The 19,558-nt window shown below is 40.8% G+C and overlaps 1 protein-coding gene across 22 annotated transcripts in view; it reads right to left on the bottom strand.

Annotated features, from left to right (window-relative positions):
• Positions 1-19,558, bottom strand: part of PAM (peptidylglycine alpha-amidating monooxygenase) — a 321,661-nt gene that overhangs the window by 90,819 nt on the left and 211,284 nt on the right. For all 22 annotated transcript variants that reach the window (XM_060416042.1, XM_060416041.1, XM_042250794.2 and 19 more), the window contains 2 exons: positions 15,430-15,515; positions 13,292-13,375 (listed from right to left, as the gene is read on the bottom strand). In XM_060416042.1, the coding sequence (XP_060272025.1) occupies positions 13,292-13,375; positions 15,430-15,515 (170 nt within the window). The remainder of the gene's footprint in view (positions 1-13,291; positions 13,376-15,429; positions 15,516-19,558) is intronic.

Below are 19,558 nucleotides of genomic sequence, written 5' to 3'. Positions count from 1 at the left end.
GATGAATAAGGACCATTAGTCTTCCAAACTGAAGATGAATAACAAAATTGAAATTCAGGAAGCTACAGAATCAGGGAGCTTACATTTATGTGATGAGACTAACAAACGCCAAAAAAAAATATTGCAGGAAAATAGACTTCGTCTGGATCATTTGAGAGGTACTGAACAGTCCTAAAGTCATTCCTGTGACTCACAACAAGCTGCTTGAGTATAATGACGCTTACAGAAGGACATGAAGAACATCCTATTATAATTCTTCTGAAATCAGAGGGATTATCAAGCAACCTGGTGCAGAATTACCCCTCCATAAGGGAAGCAGATTCCTTCATATGTCAGAGTGAGAAGGGATACATGAGATGAGGTGAACACTCCAGCCTCTATTCATATTTATTCTCTTGGGCAAGGATGATTTGTGCGGAATTTAAAATTTGCAGTTTGTTAAAGTTCACGTCCTCTTTGTTCCTAGTGGTTCAAAGGACGTGAAGAAGGACTGACTCCACTATTTGTTTTATGGAGTCAGGACATGAACTTTGACAAACTACAAATTAGAAATTCAACACAAATTAAATTCTTCTAGTTTTTAATACCACTGGACTAGTAGCTATACCACCTCAGGCAAGTCACTTAACCTTTCTGAGTATTGATTTCCATTTCTGTAAACTGGAAGGGCTGAGCTAGATGGAGACGTCTCTTCCAGTCACACTTCTACCATCCCAAAGGCTCAGTCTCTGGTGTTAAAAGCAAATGTTTTAAAAATGAATTAGTACATAAGATATAAGATCTATGGTTTTTACCCTTTATGGAAGAAAGTAAAAGTCATGGTTTCCCTTTCCACAATGGCTTTCCAGCCATGATCCAATCTCATCCCTTTTGAAAATGCCTAACAGGCTATGGAGTTTCATGCAGGTTGAACAGTACCTTCTTGCCAATCATTTGTCTCTCACAGTTGGTCTCATGGTCTCTGCCATTCTCTTATTTTCTAGTCTCTGACACCCCATATATTCCACTTAAAAATTTAAAAAAATGTAAAAAATGGAAGGATATAACTTATTTTTGTTCATTTTTTTGAAAAGGTTTATCCTGATTAAGTGTCAAGAAGGAACATTTGCATCCCTATATAGGAAGGGATGTCGCCAAGAAAGTCATACATGCATTCAAAGTGTCTTCTCTATATTACTAGAATGGCATCTTAAAATCCAAACACCAACTTTTCTGAAAATGTTAATAAACATAAACTCTCCTTCAAATTTCTAAGTGAAATGAAAAAGTGGTAGAATAACCAAATAGTAATTAAATGCATTATCTTCTTTCAGAGCTCCCCTTTTCTTAAGAGAATTGAGATTTAATTATACTTATTGTGATAAATGCAAATTATTCTGCTCATGGCCCAAGCCTCAGGAGATTTCCCTGACATACCTGGAGTACAGGGGGAAAAAAAAACCTAGAAGTAAATTTAATCCTCTAGGAAAATTTGAGACTCAGTTGTCAAACTGTAGTTTGCATAAAAGTCAACTGGGGAGCTCATTAAAATTTCAGAATGCTGAACTCGGGGGTGTGCTGATAACACACAGGCTGTCTGAAAAAAATATACATGTGTGTGTAAATACACATTTATTATAATTTTTATTAACATAAAAGATGTGGAGGACACAACTTATACAAATAATAAAACAAATAATACTATTTATCATAAATTGCATATAACCAGATGGATTTCACAGAATTATTTCCTTAATTTTCGCTGAACTTTTCTTAGCTCACCTATGGTTATAAATGATGAGTGAGTCCTTCAGATAAGAACGTTTGTTGATATCCTGCTTTATTGAAATGACAAAGAGGCAGGCTGAAACTGCACTTGCTCATCAGCAAAGTAAGCAAAATCTCTGCAGTGTTGGATAGTAGTTTTTGAATTGAAAAAATGTTTCGTAAAATATTTTGGCTATTCACAATAATCTGCACTACTACATGGTTTTCATTATTTTCTTAAATCTAAACAACCAACAGGATAATTTATGAAGCACTGGTTTGTAGCGTTTGTCAATTTCAATGGTGTAAATTTTCCCACCATGACTGATTTCAAGCTATCAATGGGATATTACTGAGCACTGGGCTGGGAAAAGATGAGCCATTCACACACCATTCTATAGTATTTCCACCATACAGATCAATAGACATAAACACCAACCAGAGTGAAGATAATAGTAAAATGTAGTAAGATAATTAGAGGATGATGATCTTTGAGTATTTATTGCCTTTGTTTCTCAACACAGCTATACTTAACAATGGACTTCCTTGGTGGCTCAGCTGGTAAAGACTCCACCTTCAATGCAGGAGACCTGGATTTGATCCCTGGGTCAGGAGGTCACCTGGAGAAGGGAAGGGTAAGCCACTCCAGTATTCTTGCCTGGAGAATCCCACGAACAGAGGAGCCTGTTGTGTCCAAGAGCCTGACACGGCTGGGCAACTAAGCACACATGCACACTTACCAATGAGCTCACTAAATAGCTGAAAATTAACAACTGCCTCTTTCTGGTCAATATGAGACAGTTCCAGTACACAACTGCCAGTCCTCGACTTCTTGTGCATTTGATTCAGTAGGTCTGGTTGGAACTAGGAATTTTCATTTTAAAAAGCACCCCAAGGAGATTCTGGCACAAGTAGTCGATAGATAAGATTCTGAGAAATTCTGACACAGAGTACTATGTACTTTAAGAGGTAATTCTATTAACTTTTTGCTAATTCTAATTGTTTTAATGGAACATTAAAAAGAGTTCCTTGACTTAAGTAAACACTGGGTAAAATGTTTCAACTATGAAAACATCAGATGCAGGTTAGTCCCTTGGACTGCAAGGAAATCAAACTGGTCCATTCTAAAGGAAATCAGTCCTGAATATTCATTGGAAAGACTGATACTGAAGCTGAAACTCCAATACTTTGGCCACCTGATGCGAAGAACTGACTCATTGAAAAAGACCCTTGATGCTGGGAAAGACTGAAGGCAGGAGGAGAAGGGAACGACAGAGGGTGAGATGGTTGGATGGCATCACCGACTCGATGAATGTGAGTTTGAGCAAGCTCCGGGAGTTGGTGATGGACAGGGAGGCCGGGTATGCTGCAGTCCATGAAGATGCAAAGAACCGGACACGACTGAGTGAACTGAACTGAGTGCAGGTAAGGATATTCACTGTGGACTGCTCATTCACTATGGACTGTAAATTGAAAAAAATCCTTCTGTCAGGTAATTTGGTGGAATCTCTTAAGGTTTCAATACTCTATAACCCTAAAATCCCATTTCTAGAAATCTACCCTGCAGTAGCAATACATGGTTACCTAAAACATTTCTAACATTAACGTTCAAAACTCAGAATTGCTTGTGATAACAAAAAACTCAGTATGTAAATGTCTTTAATGGGGAAAAAGTGAAATCGCTCAGTCGTGTCCTACTCTTGGCAACCCCATGGATTGTAGTCCACCAGGCTCCTCCATCCATGGAATTTTCTAGGCAAGAGTACTGGAGTGGGTTGCCGGGAGAAGGATATATAAATGATAACATAGCTACCCAACAGAATATTAGGCAGTCACTATAAACAATGAAAGCACCTTACATGTGCTGCCTTAGAAATACGCCCAGGGTACACTGTTAAGTTAAAAACAACGGCAGACGCAGATCTGTGCAGAGTGCGATCTGAATTTTGTCCAAAAAAGAAAAAAAGTGCAGACACACATATCTGTGGTTTCTGTGTGCATACAGAAATGTAAAAGGTATAAGCATACAGAAATGTAAAAGGGATAAGCATACAGAAAACCGGCAGATATAAATAGCAGTTACCTGTAGGTAGGGCTGGGGGGTAGAAAAGGAGATGGGATTGAAGAAGGTATTATAGATTTTTTTCTTTTTCATCTATATACCTTCTCTTCAATAGTTTTACCGAGATATAATTTACATACCTTAGAATTAACCCCTTTAAGTGTATAATTCAATGGCTTTTTAGCATACAGATATGTGCAAATGCCACTTCATATTATGTGTATATTTTAAAATAGGTACTGTGAGTGACTTTTTACTTTTCTTTTTAATGGTCTTCTGTATTTTTCAAAAAATGAACAATAAAGTTTGGGAGAGATTATTTTAATGACAAAATATTCAGATATATCCAGAGTCCTTCAATTCTTGTTAGTCTTTTAACTAATTAAGGCTTCTTGCTCCCCTGGAAAGTAAGTAAAGTCACTCAATCGTGTCCGACTCTTTGTGACCCCATGTACCGTAGCTCGCCAGGCTCCTCTGTCCATGGGATTTTCCAGGCAAGAGTACTGGAGTGGGTTGCCATTGCCTTCTCCAGGGGATCTTCCTGACCCAGGGATTGAACCGAGGTCTCCTGCATTGCTGGCAGATGCTTTACCATCTGAGCCACCAGGGAAATCCCCCTTTTCCCCTACTGGAACTTTTTTCAATTCTGAAGCCTGAAAAGCTCTGGAAGCCTAAAGTTTTCCTGGCTAACATTTGGTAGCAAAATCTGATCAGAATGAATGTGATGCTACTTATTACGTCTGTCTTTAACCCTCGCAGTGTGACCACCTGAACACTGTGTTAAAGGAATCTTAGCATATTTGACTACGGACAGGGTCTCAGACTCCCAAAGGTGACATAATGTAATATATGATTTCTGTGCTTGAATATCTTTCAAAAGGGTTTAATGTTCCTAATTCCAAATGGCATGTTTCCCAAAGCATGTGCATGAAAGTTTGGGCCCCTACCTCAAAGAATATTAGAGAAACAGAAAATGAGAGGTGGGAAGGAAGAAAGGAGACTTGCTGAATGGCATGGGAATCCCAGGGTTGAGAGTTAAAAGGGAAACTGAGGTCAAGAGCACCCTTCCTGGAACCACGGGTGCTGCTGTACCTGGAGTTGAACTTGGAAACATGTGCACCCTGGGGAAAAAGATCACGTTGAGAACTAACCTCCTATATGCCAGAAGGGATCAGACTGGGATCAGAAGGGACTGCTGGAACATGTGCATGTCAGGGTCTTATTTAGAGAAAGCCAGGCTGAATGCTAGAAAGAGGTCATCTCCATCTCCTTCGGTATAGAGACAACAGTTTTCAGGCTTCTCCCTGGGGAGGGGAAGCTTTAATCACCCTCTCCCCATTCGGAATTTCAAGGGAGATTCTTACACATGGAAAGTCACCCAGAACTCTTGAAAATACGTGGGTTTAAATACCCCGAGCCACAGTAACCCTCACTTTGCAGGGGAGAGAGTAAAAGCAGGCATGGTGTGTCTCCCTGGAAAGGACGCAGGAGGAAGCTGCTTCAACAGATTGAGAGAGAAGACAGTGCAGGAAGCACGGGGAGTGGCCTTCCACCAGAGTCCCAGCAGATTCTCAATCAGGAAACAGGAGTCGAGAGCATTTCAGTGTTTCCACTGAAGCCAGAGTAGTCTTCTACTCAGTTCAGTTCAATCGCTCAGTCATGTCCGACTCTCTGTGACCCCATGGACTGCAGCGCCAGGCCTCCCTGTCCATCACCAACTCCCAGAGTTTACTCAAACCCATGTCCACTGAATTGGTGACGCCATCCAACCATCTCATCCTCTGTCACCCCCTTCTCCCACCTTCAATCTTTCCCAGCATCAGGGTCTTTTCAAATGAGTCAGCTCTTCACATCAGGTGGCCAAAGTACTGTAGTTTCAGCTTTAGCATCAGTCCTTCCAATGAACATTCAGGACTGATTTCCTTTAGGATGAACTGGTGGGATCTCCTTGCAGTCGAAGGGACTCTCACGAGACTTCTCCAACACCACGGTTCAAAAGCGTTCTACTGCAATGACATAATTTGAAGTGCAGCTGCCCTGCCACTGATCTACGCTCCGCCTTGTTCAAAAATGCATTAGCAAGGGATTTTCCCTGGGCTCACAATTTCAAAGCTTTTTCCAACAGCTTGCCAACAGTAGTTTTGTAAGAGGCGGATACACGGCAGGAGTCTCCGTGGAATCAGACCCCTCCAGAGTCCTCTGTTTTCCCTTCTCCCTGCCACTGTCCCCTGTACCTCATGCTCACTCTGCTACTGCCTCGGTTGTGGTGAAAAGGAGGCCGCTGTGTGTGCACGTGTGTGAGCACAGAGTGTGCATTTCAAAAAGGCATGACGCATGTCTACTAACACCTACGTCTAATCACACCCACCTGTCTGGAACCGAGCTACGCAGAAAAGCGCAAGCGTTGGTCGCGCAGCCGTGCCCAGCTCTTTGCGACGCTATGGACTGGCCGTGCCAGGCTCATCTCTGTCCCTGGAACTTTTATCAAGAATACTGGAGTGGGTAGCCATTCCCTTCTCCAGGGGATCTTCCCAACCCAGGGATTGAATCTGGGTCTCCTGCATTGCGGGCGGATTCTTTACCATCTGAGTCACCAGGGAAGCCACATGGCAACGGATCACAGCCAGGACGGAACAACACACGAGGGCAAGAAGAAATCAAATCTGAAGGCTACCAGGTCCAGGCACCGGTGTTCCCATGATTTTATTCAAAGAACGCCCTCTAAGGGTTTCAATTCAGAGTCTGTTTACTCTAAATTTACAATTATATAAAACTTGGCTGCAGAGATTCCACATCGTCAATTTAGAACGCGAGAGAAGGATGCCTAGAGGAGATCAATCTGGGAACACAGAATCTTTTTCTGAACGAGGTGTGGTCTTGTTTGCTTCTCACCCCCGTCTCTTACTGCACTGACTGTACCAGATCCGGGGATCACAGTTACTGTTTTATTTTCATTTGCCCTCACCAGATGAGGGGAGACTTTCCTTCTCATTCATCTTCGCCTCCATGCGCTGCTCTGTCTGAATCAAAACGAGTTGAAGCGGTAGCTTGACAACTGAGGAGACTACGTCGAATAGAAACAGACAGAAGAAGGCAGGAAGCCCAGTAACACGAAAAATCTGTGTCTACTCCTAAAATGTGGGAGGAAATTATTGTACAGTAGTTGATATCCAGAATGATAGCCCCGAATTATGATACCCCCCCAAAGGATAAGAATAAACTAACATTTATTGCCAGTCTGCTGTGTTGGGCAGAGCATCAGGTACATAACATCTGCCACCTGTTTCACTTTGATGAGATGCATAATATATTTGGGAAATATTTCTGTCCAAAATGTTTCAAGGTTATGGTACTTACAGTGTTAAAATCTTATTTTTCTAGAAAGCTTGGTTACCAAAAATGCTTTGTTTTTTAAGGGTTCCAGCTAGGATTTTGTAATTTTTATTAATATAACCTCAGATATTTGGAGATGAAACTTCTCAGAGCTCCCTCTTATATAATGGAGCATTGAAAACAGGAGCCCTAGGCTTCATTCACCTCATTTAGAAAATAAGCATTAAACACTCTAAGGAAAATGAACCTTTCTGCTGTGCTCCCAGGAAAATGCTAAAACATAGGTGCACTTTGAGGTTTGTAAGGAAGGGGTAGAAGCAAGCTCTGGGTGTGTGTGTGTGTGTGTGTGTGTGTGTGTGTGTGTGTGTGTGGTCTCTATCCCTGATAATACCTGTCAGTTTTCTTATAGGCACCAAGCACTTAGGGACAAACAGTTTATAGCTTGGAAATTCTGTCAAGTCAAAGACAGTCAGAGTTAAGGCACCTGAGAATAAATTCTTGCCTCCTTTTTATATCAGCTCCAACTTGAGCTGGTCAGTGCAAGAGTTTTCTGATTTGAGAAATGAAGAGTTATTGTTGGAGACTAGTAAGCTAATGTCAGAAACTCTGCAAAGAAGAGGCCCAGGTCTCTTAAGATTCCCTTGGGCCAAAACATCTAGAAGAAAAGTGGCAAGTTTCTGCAACAATCTCAGGAGAATTTTCTCTGTTGGAATAAGACGTTATTTAGAAAAAATTTGGCAGTGAAAAAACTAAAGAAAGAAAGAGGACCAGGAGGAATCTCTAGTTTCCGCTATTCTAATTTCCTTAAGGGCAGGGGACTTGGTCTTGTAGATTACCTCTGTACGACTGAGCTCCTGTGGGGAGCAGGAAGCGGGCCCCGCTAGGAAACCTCCACTGGCACTGTGACCAACATAAACACAGTTCTGCATCTAAATATAATAAGAAATGCTGACACCCTTGAAGAGTAACCCACATATTCTTTATATTATGGGTAACCAGGACAAAAGGTGGCCTTTAGGGGAATTTATCTCACCTTAAAGCCTGTTATAGAAACTATGAGAGCGGCCAACACGCATTGCTTACCAGATAGCTTCAGTCAGAAGCCATGATCCCACTTTACAGATGAGGAAAGCAGAGAGGTTTAGAAACTCGGTGAGGATAATAAAATGAGCAAGTGCCAAATGAGCAGGCCATCTGGTCTTAGAGTTTGATCACGTAACCAAAGACTATGCTTGTTCTAATGGGGTTACATTCTGTTTTCTACAGAACATAACTTTCTAAAAAAAAAAAAAAAATTAAAGCTTACATTAAAAAAAAAAAAACTCATTCTAGCCTTCCAGAGCCCCATCCAGGCCCGCCCTGGCCTCCTAACGCCCCAATCTTTCTTCGTAAGGCTGGGGGCTTTGTCATGCACTCAAGCCCAGGACCCAAGTGAAAATCTGATCAGGTTACCACTGGGAAGCACGCTGAGTGGTTTCAGAACAGCCCTAACAGGATCTGTGTGGTCCGGTCCCCACCTATCAGCCATCTCCTCATTTCTTGCCACTTGTCCCTTGGCATTTCACACTCCAGTAAGGCTGTTGCCAAGAGTTCCTGGTGGGCCTGAGGCTCCTCACCCCAAATCCATGCACACACTTTTACTCCATCTGGAACACATCTCCTCCCAGCCCCCACCTGACTGTAGGCTCCTGATTACCATGTCAGTTCAGTTTAGTTCAGTTGCTCAGTTGTGTCCAACTGTTTGAGACCCATGGACCGCAGCACGCCAAGCCTCCCTGTCCATCACCAGCTCCCAGAGTTTACTCAAATTCATGTCCATTGAGTCAGTGATGCCATCCAACCATCTCATCCTCTGTTGTCCCCTTCTCCTCCCACCTTCAATCTTTCCCAGCATCAGGGTCTTTTCCAATGAGTCAGCTCTTCACATGAGGTGGCCAAAGTACTGGAGTTTCAGTTTCAGCATCAGCCCTTCCAATGAACACCCAGGACTGATCTCCTCTAGGATGGACTGGTTGGGTCTCCTTGTAGACCAAGGGACTCTCAAGAGCCTTCTCCAACACCACAGTTCAAAAGCAGCAACTCTTCAGCACTCAGCTTTCTTCACAGTCCAACTCTCACAGCCATACATGACCACTGGAAAAACCATAGCCTTGACTAGACGGACCTTTGTTGTAAAGTAATGTCTCTGCTTTTTAATTTGCTGTCTAGGTTGGTCATAACTTTCCTTCCTAGGAGCAAGCGTCTTTTAGTTTCATGGCTGCAGTCCCCATCCGCAGTGTGAATCCTTGCAAAGGCTCCATCTTCTAAGAAGTCTTTCCCAGACACCATCCCCCTGCCCTTCCAGGCAGACCTGCCCGCTGGCCACCCCACAGCCCCTGTGTCTGGGATGCATTTCTACTTCTGCCTAAAAACGTCCTGCTCCTGCGCTGGTCTCTCCTTCGAGAATGTACTAGACTCCTCGGGGCAGGAAGATCAGCATACCCCACACTAGCCCAGATCTGACATAAGACTGGCGTAGCATCTAATGAAGTTGGGCCCTTTTAACTGTTGCTTTTACAGCGTCACATTCTGCTCTACTTCTAAAACAAAAAACCAAACCAAAACAAATATTTCAGGCGATCCCGCAGATCAATCTTTCCCCACTACTAGACATCCCAATCCAAGACGCACCCAGCTGGCTTCAAGGCATGTTCTCCAACAAACATCAGAAGACATTTTACCTTCACTGTTGATGCATGATTAAAGACATGTCCTAGGCTTCCCAAGTCTCTAAAACCTTCCTTGTGTTGTAGCTCAGTCGGTAAAGAATCTGCCTGCAGTGCAGGAGACCCGGGTTCGATCCCTTGGGAAGATCCCCTGGAGAAGGAAATGGCAACCCACTCCAGTATCCTTTCCTGGAAAATCTCATGGACAGAGGAACCTGGTGGATTGCAGCCCATGGTGTCGCAAAGAGTCAGGCACGACTGAGTGACTAACACACACAGGCTTCCCAAGTCTCCAAGACCTTCCTTGTGTAGAAAAATGCTCATACGCTTAAACCAAACATTTTCTCACTTTTCGGCAGAGTGCAGTGATTTCCTTGTGGTGCTAATCTGCTTTTGATTTATAATTTATATCCTAAAAAATATCATTAATAGTTTTAACATAAAGTTTGAATCTTCACTAAGATGATTACGTATATATGTATACATATACAGAACATATATAATTCATTTTTAATTATTAAAAGATATGATGCTACAATTCCACTTCTAGATTCATCTGGCTAACTGTGAGATCACTATATAGAATCTTCTTAAAGTATAAGTCACTTCTTATAGTTAATCAGGCACATAGAGATTTACTTTAACACTTTAATTAGGAGGGTATGAGTAGAAGTATAGTGTGCTAACTGGCAGATACTTAACACAGTGTTTATATGAGAAGAATTTAAAAACATGAAGATAATCATAACATTGTAAAGGGAAAAAAAATCACACAATCCTGTCTTTCAGCTTACTGATGGCTTCCTTTTATTCCCTGTTCCTTATAACCGTTGAAAACATACAAGCATATTTATGGCTTTACGTAGTCTGTATAAAAATTTATGAGTTGCTATTTTTGTTGTTATACCATTTATTTAATTAGTCCCCTATTAAGGGTCTTTCATCAACTTTCCAGGTTTTCATATTACTAGTTAATGGTATATAAATAACTGTGGGTAGGTAGCTCCTTAGAAAACAAAACCAAAAAAATCCAACAAAACCCCTCCTTTAGTTGAAGACAGAAGCCTAGAGCAAGATTTTAATGTTTTATATAAAATGTATACAATATGATAAAGCTGCCTTCCAAAACACTGCACTAATTCACAGAGTTCCCCAAACTGTAGCATATTCATCTAAACCCTGGCAGCCCTGGGTTTCATAACTCAATCTGCACTCACACCCAATTAAGTATAAACGCAAAATGCTCCCTTGTTATTTTAGTGAGATTTGATATTTTCTCATGTTGTTTACTTGCTATTCTAAGCCATCCATGTATAGCTTAAGGCACAAGATAGTATCTAATGCTACTGACTGAATTACATGGGTGAAATTTTTTGTTTACATTTCTATTACATTATTATAAGATCTGTAAGTTATAGGACCAGTAATCTTCCTACCTCATATGTACTATCTCTTTGAAAAACGTTTCTCAGAAAAGTGAAAAATGAAAAACCAATATAAAAGTTTCCAGTCCCTTATAGTAAATAATGATGATATATTTATAAATTAAACATCAGTACTTTTTCATGATACCAAATTGAACATAAATTACAAAACAAAAGTAATTCTTCATCAGTAATAAGTTAAATTAAATTATTATAGTAATATGTTTTGAAAACTAGTATATGATGTATTTTCCCTTTGCCCTGGGGGTATCAGTGCAGTATCTATAAGGAAGTACTACGAAGTTCAGAGGAATTAGGCTGGAAGTCTAGAGTTCTATAGAGGATAGATTTGAGGTTGGAGGGCTGTGGGGTATGACCAACTACTCTAGTTGTGGTGACTGGGGAAAGCCCTCCCTATTTCTTTGGGAAAATAATAGTCTTGTCAATGCTTTGGAAGTCAGCAGTCTTAGAATCAGCCTGTTCCCCTGATACCCACATGGCAAATTTTAGAGCAGTAAATTTGTGTCTTTGTTCCTTAAACACGAACATTATTTATTCCTCTGTTTTCAACAAAACCTTGGCTCAGTGCTATAATTAACAACATAAGATTTTAGGTTCTGTTCCAAAAATGGAAAGCTATTTATATATAACTCACAGCATACTTTAAATATAAAACAGGTTTTACTTGGAAGTTAGGCTCATGAGCTGGTCCACAGGAGCTTGTTTAATTGATAATACATCTGATGGCAATACTAATTATAATTTTATTATATAAATTTATTCTTTCTAAAAATTTTAACTGAAGCACATAGTTGATTTAAATTTATTCTTTCCAACATCCTTTTCCAGAGGAAGACTATATTTATTGTCCCAGCCCTGATGCTGAGAACCTGTGGACACCCTCACCACGGGGTGCTCTCTCAGTAAAGGCCTTCGGGGTGTTTCATAGGCGGAGGTGGACACAGTACTTCTACACTTCATTGATGGATAGAAAGCTAATGTATCCAGAGAGCAGAATGTATGAGGTTAGTTAGTAGAAACACAATGTTGAATTAGAGAACTCGAGAAAACACGTACGTCGGCAAGGCAAGGGGAAGGCTGACATGCCAAGAAGACTGCTTAATGTTTGCACTCCTGTGAACACCAAAGTGTGAACCTGGAATGCAGCTGGAGTTTGATTAAATGCAGCAGAAGGAGTGATAATTACGGTCTCGGCTGCCTTGGCAACAGGGCCCCATCCTCAGGTTAAAGAGTCTATGGTAAGAAAAGGAGCACTCGAGCAAAGTGCCTAGTCATACAGGTGGACCAACAAGAGTCCCAGGCAATATTCAGAAGCCTCTGTGGACGGGGAGGGGTCTGAACATCAGTGGAGTTGACAACAGATAAGAGACAAGTGTGGATTACAGACAGCACTGACGTGAACCCGCGTGTCTGAGAACTTCCCTGCCATCACGAAACCCAGTGACTCTCCAGTGACTTGCTTCTAGGAACAGAAATTAATTACTAGTCTCTATTCTTTCTGATGCTGCTGCTTAGAAGGAACCTCTTAGTAGGAAACAGTGGATAAGATAATACTCTGGAAAGGAAGAGAACCCTAAAGTCAGTGTAAGAGAAAGCACAGTAGGATGAATGAGAGAAAATGTGTGTAAGAGACTGTAACTTTCGAATAAAACTCATGTCTGGTGGTTCAAACGGTAAAGACTGCCTGCAATGCAGAGTTGCAGGGTTGGGAAGATCCCAAGGAGAAGGAAATAGCAACCCACTCCACTATTCCAGCCTGGAGGTCCCCAGTCCACAGAGCAGCAGAGTCAAACATGACTGAGTGACTGACTAACACTTTTCACTCCAATAGTCCCAAATTCCAGGACACAGAAGCAGCTTCTAGGCTGCACTAGACACTTTCCTAGTGGGAAGAGGGTATAGTTAATTCTTCATTTTATTACATAGGTAATAGTTAATGCATATAGTTTAAACAATATAGTAATGAAAGTTGAGCTTAGTTTCAACATTTCAAAACTTACCTCTAAAAGCACTAATATCCCCATAGTGTACCTGGAGTACAAAGTATTTGCTTCCAGTCTCTCCTCCAACTCTGAATCCAACACCTGAAGATTTTCAAAAGAAGATAAATTTGTATTTTAGAAATGGAACTCTAAAATAGAGCTAGTCAAAGGTTACTGATCTATGAAATCCAAATGGAAAGAAAATAGTATGTAACATATGCAGTTAGATGAAAATAACAATAAACCAGCTGTTCAATGAAAATCTCTGATGTAATCTATTATTTCTCCTCAAAACTCTGACGGAAGTCTATTTGTAGTCTCTACTTCAGAACTAGTGTAATCACTTATACTTTAAGAGGACAACTCATTCATTTTTCAAGAAACAAAACAAAGAAAACGAAATTCTGTCCTTGCTGATTACGTAACAGACACGCACAAACCTATTATTTCACTTTGTTTTGCATATACTTATACACATTTTTGGGCTTCCCTGGTGGCTCAGCTGGTAAAGAAACAGACTGCAATGCAGGAGACCCCAGTTCGATTCCCAGGTTGGGAAGATCCCCTGGAGAAGGGAATGGCTACCTACTCCAGTGTTCTGGCCTGGAGAATTCCAAGGACAGAGAAGCCTGGTGGGCTACAGTCCATGGGGTCGCAAAGAGTTGGACAGGACTGAGTGACTCTCACTTACTTACATATCCATTTTTACTTTGATTGAATACAGGGAATTAGACTTCTTAAGATCATCTCAGGGGAATTGTTTTTTTCCCATGTGAAAACAAAAATATTTGTATTTTTGTGCAAAAATATCACTGAAGAAACCAACTACTTACTAGATTACAATGTCAATAAATTATTGGAATCTGAAGGGTTCTTAAGAGTCTTATTAGCAGAGTTTGCTAGTAAGCTAAAAAAAAAACCCAAAACCAAAACCAAAAAACTCTGCAGAGAAAATATTTACAGATAGAGAGAAAAAAGTCTTACCTTCTCTGCTAATGTATCTTAAAAACATCAACAAATTTATGACAAACCTACCTATTAGTTTCTGAACTTTGTTTGGTAGTGGCTGCCTGGAAAACAGAGAAGGCAATGGCACCCCACTCCAGTGCTCTTGCCTGGAAAATACCATGGACAGAGGAGCCTGGTGGGCTGCAGTCCATGGGGTCGCTAAGAGTTGGACATGACTGTGTGACTTGACTTTCACTTTTCACTTTCCTGCACTGGAGAAGGAAATGGCAACCCACTCCAGTGTTCTTGCCTGGAGAATCCCAGTGACGGGGGAGCCTGGTGGGCTGCCGTCTATGGGGTCACGCAGAGTCAGACATGACTGAAGCCACTTAGCAGCAGCAGCAGCAGCAGCAGCTTGAAAAAACTCTAGAGAAGATTCTAGCACTCATTTGAAGTAAAGCAAAACAGACATCAAAATGTAGGGCTGCAGAGAGGCTCAAGGCTCAAGCCTTACATGACAAGAGGAATTTAGGCAATATTTTGTACTAACTATAAATAGAAGGCAACCTTTAAAGCTGTCTAAAAAGATTTAAGAAATTAAAAATTAGTGCAGGCAGCAGTTAGGGAGGCACTGCAAGATGCTACCCCTCCATCCCTGAACCACGGCAGTCCTTCTGGTATCAGGACTGCACATTCACTCTGATCCTAAGAGAGATCTCAGTAACAAAGGGGACTCTGGTAAATCTCTCACATCCTGGATGCTATGAACAGTTTAGAGGGGAACTCAGAGAGCCAGCTGAGATTTGGCATCACATTAAATAGCCAGGCTCCAGAACTATTTAAAAAAAAAATCTGTTTGCTGAAATGGCGATTTACTTAATTCCTGGCTCTCCTGGCTCACGGAATGCTCCTGCTGTCAAGAACCAATGTGCCTCCGGCCAAAGGTGATTTGAGGTATACTCAGCTATTTTCTAATTCTATCTAAACTGTTGTGTGAGCAAATTACTTACCAAAGAGAGGCAGAGGAAGAATAACTACCTAAATGAAACCTATTCAATACAAAGCAGGTAGTAAGGGTACTTTTTTAGTGTGAAATTACAACACAGAACATGGCCAACAGCTGTTGGAAAGAACATATAACAAAAAATACTTTGGAATAAAAAACTAAGCAGCTTAATATAAGAATATCCAAGAGGCCTCAGGTTTACCTTTGGGGAGTCTCGTTGGGGGAGCATTTCTTGCCCAGGCATAGAGAATATTGGCTTTATCTGTACAGGTGCCTTCATCACAAAACCTGAAGAAGAAAACAAAGTAACTGTAAAGAAAGAGTCAGCTACTAAAATGCATAGATCTCTCCCCACGGGAGGAGCGGGGAGAGGAAGGTATTTGTAACTAAGGTCAAGAAAAGTACAATACACCATCATTATACACCATCAATACACCATCATCATAGCCACATCAGCTTTACGATCGTAATGAAGGCTGGAGCAAAGAACAGTTTTATATGTGAAAACAAGCACATATAAAGGAAAATTTGTTTGTTAGTCGCCCAATGTGAAACAGTCCTGTGAGGCAGATATATATTCAGTATGTCCATCCTTGGAATGTACTCGAGGTACTCAGGTAGAAAAGTAAGCATTACACGAAGAGTGTGTAAACCAAAGCTAACGCAGTGGAAATCTGGAACTGGACTTAAACAACATACGCACTTCCCATTCGGGGATCAGTGTAATTAATAGGCCTTTGGCCACAGTAACAAGCAGGACACAATGTCTACCCTTAGCAGGGGGAACGATGCAAGTACACCCCACCGACAGTTCTTGTGGCTTTTTCTAAAGTTTATGAATACTGGTTTTGCCATTTATAAATTGCTTCAAATCACTTAACCTTACAGAGCCTCAGTTTTCTGTCTTGTGAAACAGGGATCGTTATACTTACCCCAGAATTGTTCTGTAAATCAAATGATACATAAATGAAAGTACTTCATAAACCTCAAAGCACTATACCAGGGTAATGCATTACTTAATAAAACATTCACTTATCTAAAGACACTTTTGAGAGACAGCATTGCATGGTCAAAGAAGCACAGGCAGAAAGATGTATCTGGAGCTGAATCCCACAGCCTCCCCGTAAAAGGCATGTACCCGGGACACGCGCACCAGCCCTCAAAGGCCTGGTTTCTGCGTGGAAACCTCCCTGATGCGCTGTGGCGGTGACACGTGTAAGACACCCAGCGCAGTAACCAGCACGTTGGTATCTATCTGGGAGATCCAATTTCACAAATGGCAGGCTGTCTGACTCCAAACCACACATTTTTTCCCCATGACATGACATCTCTTAGTTGGTTCTGTTATATAATTTGACTTGTTCAAAACACTGTTACGTGATACTTTCATGTTGCTTTTATAGATTTGTGTCTTGAGAAACTGGCACCAAGCAAGGTCAGAGTCAGGAATTTAGGCAGATCCGAGGACTGTCAAGGACAAGGACGAGGAAAATGCTTCTTGGCTGGGAGGTTGGCTCACACAGGAGAAAAACTGCACTGCCTATGGCCTGGAAGGGAAGTGAAGGTTTCCTAAACAGGTTAGAAACTAAGCCTAGAATCCCAGAGAACACCCAAGCCATCCTCAGTGGCTGAGATTCCTAATGTGCTTCCTGCTTACAGCCAGAAGTGGGGGCAGAGGACAGGCAGTACATGCAGACGACTGTTACTTGTCTGAATCAAGGCCACAGAACCAGGACGTCTCCATAAGGCTATGTTGAGCAAATGTTCTTGCGTCTCTAAATCAGGCTGCAGAAAGAAACTGGGTGACGTGCAGTGTAAAACACGTCCACCAGTGGTTTCTTACTGTTCACTGTCAAGAACAATATACTTATGATGAAGCAGCCTCACCACGTGAGACGTGCATTGGGACAAGTGTCTGTGACAGCCTTGTGCCAACTGTGCTAAAATGCTTGGGGTGTTGGATGGTACCCAAGAGCAGAATTTCCCTCCGTGGCCTCACGCTATAATAGATTAAGAAATGAGATTGTCAGATGTGGTGTACTTGGTATTTCACTGCTGGGAGCTACTAAAATTTAAAGATCTGCATGGCAATTTTCACAGTTTTCAAGAAAGGTCATAAATATGCAAGTGCCTAACATCCATGTGATGCTAGTCTCAGGTTAAACAAGATAATTGTTTCCTCTGATATGAAAGTCAGGTCAGTGTATGACTAGAAAGAACTAGAATGAAATATACCAGAAAAAACTGGTTTAGTAAAGTTTTCTAAGCGAAGTCAAAGATATCTAAGCTATGTGTTTGATTAAAGTCATTTGCTGGCATAAATTCTTTCACATGCTTCCCAAAAATAACACCAAAATTAAAATTAACATTGTAGCATAACACAGGAGGCTTTTATGATCTGGGCCCTTGTTATATCAGTGGCGGGGGTGGGGGGGGGGTGGGGGGGGAAACAAAACCCTTTTCAGTCATGCCAAGTTTCTGGTAGTTTCTAATCTCTCTCCCCCACTGTTCTCTCTTCTGGGAAAACCCCTTCCCCAACTCTCTGCCTAACAATCTTGTACTCATTTTCTCATCCAAGATTCAATTAAACTATTCCTCCTCAAGGACACTTCCGCTGATGAGAATCCCGCCAACTTGCATTCTTTAAGGACAGCAGGCCTCCTAAGTATCGGCTTGCTTATCTCCTCTCCAACCAGACTGTGTAGACTTTGAGGTTTTGTTCCTCTCTGTCACCCTGTACTCCCAGCACCTGCAGCCTTGCAAGGCATTTAGTAAATATTCACAAAATGTCTGGAGAATTTCATTTCTAAGTCAATTTTTAACTTTTTATATACAAACACATAGATCATTGAATTGGCCTAAGTTTTATTGTATTGTCAAGTATAACATTTAAAAAATCTTTAGTTGAAAAGTTAACTAAGATATGAAAAAGCAATTCTGAATTATCATCTGCCTGGTATTTTGTACCAAGCAGCTCATACTCTCATAAGAACATTCCAGGTAGGTTATACTTTACAGCTGAAAAAGCTCAGAGAGTTTAAGTAACTGTCAAAAGGTCACACAGCTACATCATGACTCAAAGCTCTGTCTGTCACCCTCCTTTATATCTCTAGTTATGAGACTGACTTATGCGCAGAGACTTCATGGTATTATAAAGATCAGCTTTGATGATTACTATCGTACCCGAACTAAGTTGCAATTTGAGTATGTAATCCTGACATCGATTTTAGATAAAATAAATTCTTCTGACTTGTTTGCAAAATGACAATGATTTTATATTTCATGGTCTTTTCAGGTCTGGTAAAAGAAGAGCTCCAAAAGCAAACTTTGATTTGAGTTTAAAATCCTATTTTATGATTTTTTAAAAATTATATATAATTCAAGGTTGAGTAAAGAATGTCTCACTGGAGGGCTTGGGGACAGTGAAATTCATTCTAAAACTTAATGTGTGAGAGGACTAAGTGAAGAGGAAAAACAAGAGGCCAAGAGAAATGAGCCCTGCAATGGATAACATAAAAGAGTAACAGAACGTTTGGATAAACTCTGCACCTTTTCATGGTCAAATTTACATTTCTCATTTTAAATGAAAACAGTTATCACACTTTCTCTACATATTAATAAAATGACCAACAAGATAAAGATAGTATTGCATATGTGGACTTTCCAAAAAGGGTCCTATAAAACTAGTGAGAATTTTTACAATTCTTATTAAGAAGAAGAAGGGTATTAAGGTTAGGAAGCAAAGTAACCCTTGATCAATGGCTGCTGTAATTTCAGGCCTCATCGACCAGGTTTCTTATTCTTATAATTCTAGGGGCTTCTCCTAAAGGCGCCTCTAGATTAGACCAATTAATTGTAAAAAGATTCTCATAGCTCCCTAGTGGTTTCTTAGTATTCATAGGAAAAATGATAAGAATTAACATTTGAAAATAAAACTACTCTGGATTCTTGGATCTTTGCTGTAGAACTTTTTCACCTCTAATCCATGGGGAACCATTCAGATGGCATGAATATTTCCAGACTATGCCAAGCTCTGAAAAGCGCTAGCCTGTCATCTTGAATTATACTAATAAAGCACAAATGACTGTTAAAGTACTCCTCTGGTTCTATCTGTTAAACGCTAGTTAAAATCCAAGGTTATTTAGGGAAAATCAGAACTGATAAATCATTTCTACCTTTGTCTGAAAAAAAATTTTTTTAACACAATTGTCATGCCCTAAAGTTAAGTCTGTATGGTCTTCAATTTCAATTTCAATGCATTAAGTATTAAAGAGAATCACAGGAAAATGAATCCAAAGTTAGAAGCTTCTTTAAGAAACACTTATAAAATC

Source organism: Ovis aries, chromosome 5, assembly GCF_016772045.2.
Source record: "Ovis aries strain OAR_USU_Benz2616 breed Rambouillet chromosome 5, ARS-UI_Ramb_v3.0, whole genome shotgun sequence".
Lineage (NCBI taxonomy): Eukaryota > Metazoa > Chordata > Mammalia > Artiodactyla > Bovidae > Ovis > Ovis aries.
This window is presented reverse-complemented; position numbering and strand designations above follow the sequence as displayed.